This window comes from Eptesicus fuscus, chromosome 21, assembly GCF_027574615.1.
Source record: "Eptesicus fuscus isolate TK198812 chromosome 21, DD_ASM_mEF_20220401, whole genome shotgun sequence".
NCBI lineage: Eukaryota > Metazoa > Chordata > Mammalia > Chiroptera > Vespertilionidae > Eptesicus > Eptesicus fuscus.
In genome coordinates this window covers 47329952-47332982 of record NC_072493.1, presented here as the reverse complement: position 1 = coordinate 47332982, position 3031 = coordinate 47329952, and the positions used below count along the sequence as shown (strand labels likewise).

The 3031-nt window shown below is 44.5% G+C and overlaps 1 protein-coding gene across 1 annotated transcript; it reads left to right on the top strand.

The window, feature by feature from the left end:
• Nucleotides 1-1408: 1408 nt before the first annotated feature.
• On the top strand, nucleotides 1409-1927 carry LOC129147533 (myoD family inhibitor domain-containing protein-like). Its single transcript, XM_054710053.1, has one exon. The coding sequence runs from the start codon at nucleotides 1409-1411 to the stop codon at nucleotides 1925-1927; it is 519 nt and encodes a 172-aa protein (XP_054566028.1).
• Nucleotides 1928-3031: the final 1104 nt, after the last annotated feature.

Sequence of the window (3031 nt, the reverse complement as noted above, 5' to 3'; positions counted from 1 at the left end):
GGCGAGTAGTTAGGAGCCAGCAGTCCCAGATTGTGAGAGGGATGTCCGACTGCCGGTTTAGGCCCGATCCACATAAATGTACTCATACTTACATAATCTCTCCAAGATTTTACAACCAGAGTGATGTCAGCAGCATGGAGACATAAATGTCCCTTTTTTCTCTCCCTTTCCACAAATTGATTTACAATGAATCGAACATCCATAACCAAACAAAAACCCCTCTGCAGATCAGACTAAGACACCCAAGACATTCACCCATTTGTGCATCCAGAGGTGGGTGGATGGGACCTTGAAGGAGGCCGTGCAGTCAAGGCTGTTGCCGCACCGGAGGTATGGATCACAGATGTAAACATAAAACCTGATACCATAAAACTCCTAGAAGGAAATGTAGGGAAGAAGCTCATTACATGGTCTTGTCAATGATTTTTGTTAATTATATTTTTTTATTGACTTCAGAGAGGAAGGGAGAGTGATAAAAACATCAATGATGAGAGAGAATCATTGATCGGCTGCCTCCTGCACGCCCCGCACTGGGGACTGAGCCCACAACGCTGGGCATGTGCCCTGGACCGGGATCGAACCTGGAACCCTCCAGTCCGCAGGCTGATGCTCTATCCACTGAGCCAAACCAGCTAAGGCTGTCAATGATTTTTTTTGACATGATATCCACAGCACAAACAACAAAAGCAAAAATCAACAAATGGGACTACATCAAACTCAAAAGCTTCTGCATGACAAAAGAAATGATTAACAAAATGAAAAGGCAACCTACAGAACGGGAAAATTTTGCAAACCATATGCCATATGAGTTATTATTATAAACATATGAAGAACTCCTATAACTTAATGACAATAGCAACAACAAAAGCCACAAACAATTCGATTAAGAAGTGGACAGAACTTAAAAAGACTTTTTTTTTTTCCCAAAGAGGACATCAAAATGGCCAATAGGCACATAGATATTCAACATCAGTAATCAGGGAAATCAAATCAAATCAAACCCATAGTGGGAATGGCTATTATCAAACTAAGAGGTAGCAGTGTTGGAAAGGATGTGGACCACAGGAAACCCTTTACACTGCTGGTGGGAATGTAAACTGGTGTGAGGGTTTGGAAAACCATAGGAGGGTTCTCAAAAAATTAAAAATAGGATTACCTCACGATCCAGCAATCCCACTTCTGGGTAAAAGGAAATGAAAACAGGATTTCAATGAGCTATATAGTCTCGGTATTTATCACAGCATTATTCACAAATAGCCAAGATGCCATCTACAGATGAATGGTTAAGAAGCTATTACCGAACTTTTCCGGGCGGAAGAGGAGGAGAAACGGGCTTTGACCGAGTTGTGGGTGGGAGGGTGCCGAGAAGCAGCCCGGTCCCTGCGCGCAGCTGTCGGGGCAGCGGCCCATGTCCGACGCCGGCGAAGCCCTGGGTCCGGGGCCCCGACTAGGGGCCGAAGCTGGCGAGGGCCGCCTGGGCGCCCCGGCCCAGGATAAATGTGAAAAAGAAAATCCCGAGAGAGATGTAACTCATGCTACGAACAGCTGCTTCACACATGGAGAGATGCAAGACCGCTTCATTTGGGGAAATTGTTCAGAGGATGAACGCATCAGCACCCAACCTCAGCGCTTGCCTCAGCTTCAAACTTCAGCACAAGAACCCAGTGAGGGGGACACAGACCGGACAAAGAACTGCCACAGAAGTCTGAGCGATGGAAACGGAATTCACCGTGGAGCCAAACATGTGGCAGTGGATAATCGAAGACTTTCAGCACCTGTTTCTCAAAAAATGCATAGGAAAATCCAGTCCAGCTCGTCTGTAAATAGTGAGATCAATAAGAGTGAAGTAAATGCAGCCTTTTCCCAAAAGCCAGGCTCCTCAACTGAAGGGAGAGGGCCAGGTGGTCTCTATTGCTTGACTGACTAGCATCCTCCAGCCACCCACCACCTACCAGGCTCACTGAGGTCTGGCCTTCAGCTCCTCTCAGGACCTAGTTCTTACCTCCTTCAACTGAGCCTCATCCTGCACTTGCTCAGATTAAAGTGGGGTTAAATATTATGAGCCTGAGAAACCTTTCCTTTATTATAACATAAACCCATGTGATGACATTGGGTTTATAACGTACAGACGTTTTAAAAATAAAAACGGCTTGCTTAAAAAAGGAAAAAAAAGAAAAAGAAGCTATTACCCATGAGTGACAATACGGGTGGACCTTGAGGGCATTATGCTAAGGGAGACACACCAGAGAAAGGTAAGAACCGCCTGCTCTCACTTATACATGGAAGCTAAAAAAGTCAAAGCTGTAAAAGAGTAGAATGGTGGTTACCAGGGGATGAGGTGGGAGATAACACTGATGTCTTTTAAGGGTACAAACTTACAAGGAGTCATAAGCCACAGAGACCTAATGCATAGTATAACATAGACCAGTGATGGCGAACCTATGACACGCGTGTCAGCACTGACACGCGTAGCCATTTCTGATGACACGCGGCCGCATGCCGAGGATGAAACATTTGCTGCTCCTGAGGATGAAACATTTGCGACTAGAGTCTTGGAGTTAGTTTTTTCCTCAAAGTGACACACTACCCGAGTTATGCTCAGTTTTTTGGCGAAGTTTGACACACCAAGCTCAAAAGGTTGCCCATCACTGATATAGACAATCATATTGTACAGTAAATCCTCATTTAACGTCACAAATAGATTTGTGGCTTTATGAGTCACCACACGAGGAAACCAATTTTACCACAGGCTAACTGATATAAACACGAGTTAAGTTCCGAGGCATCTTACCGCCTTTACAAACAAACTACATTCAACAAAATGTCACTCGAGACGTCATTTGCTGTTATGTAACGTGACAGATCTCCCTACGACTTGACAATCCTGTCACAATACATGAATGTATGAAAGTAACACCCTGCACACCTTAAACTTACACACTGTTGCATGTCACAATGTATTCAATTACAGAAAAAGATGGAGGGACACGAGTGAGCATGCTTTGATGCCCTATTTTAAGCCTTTAAAAAT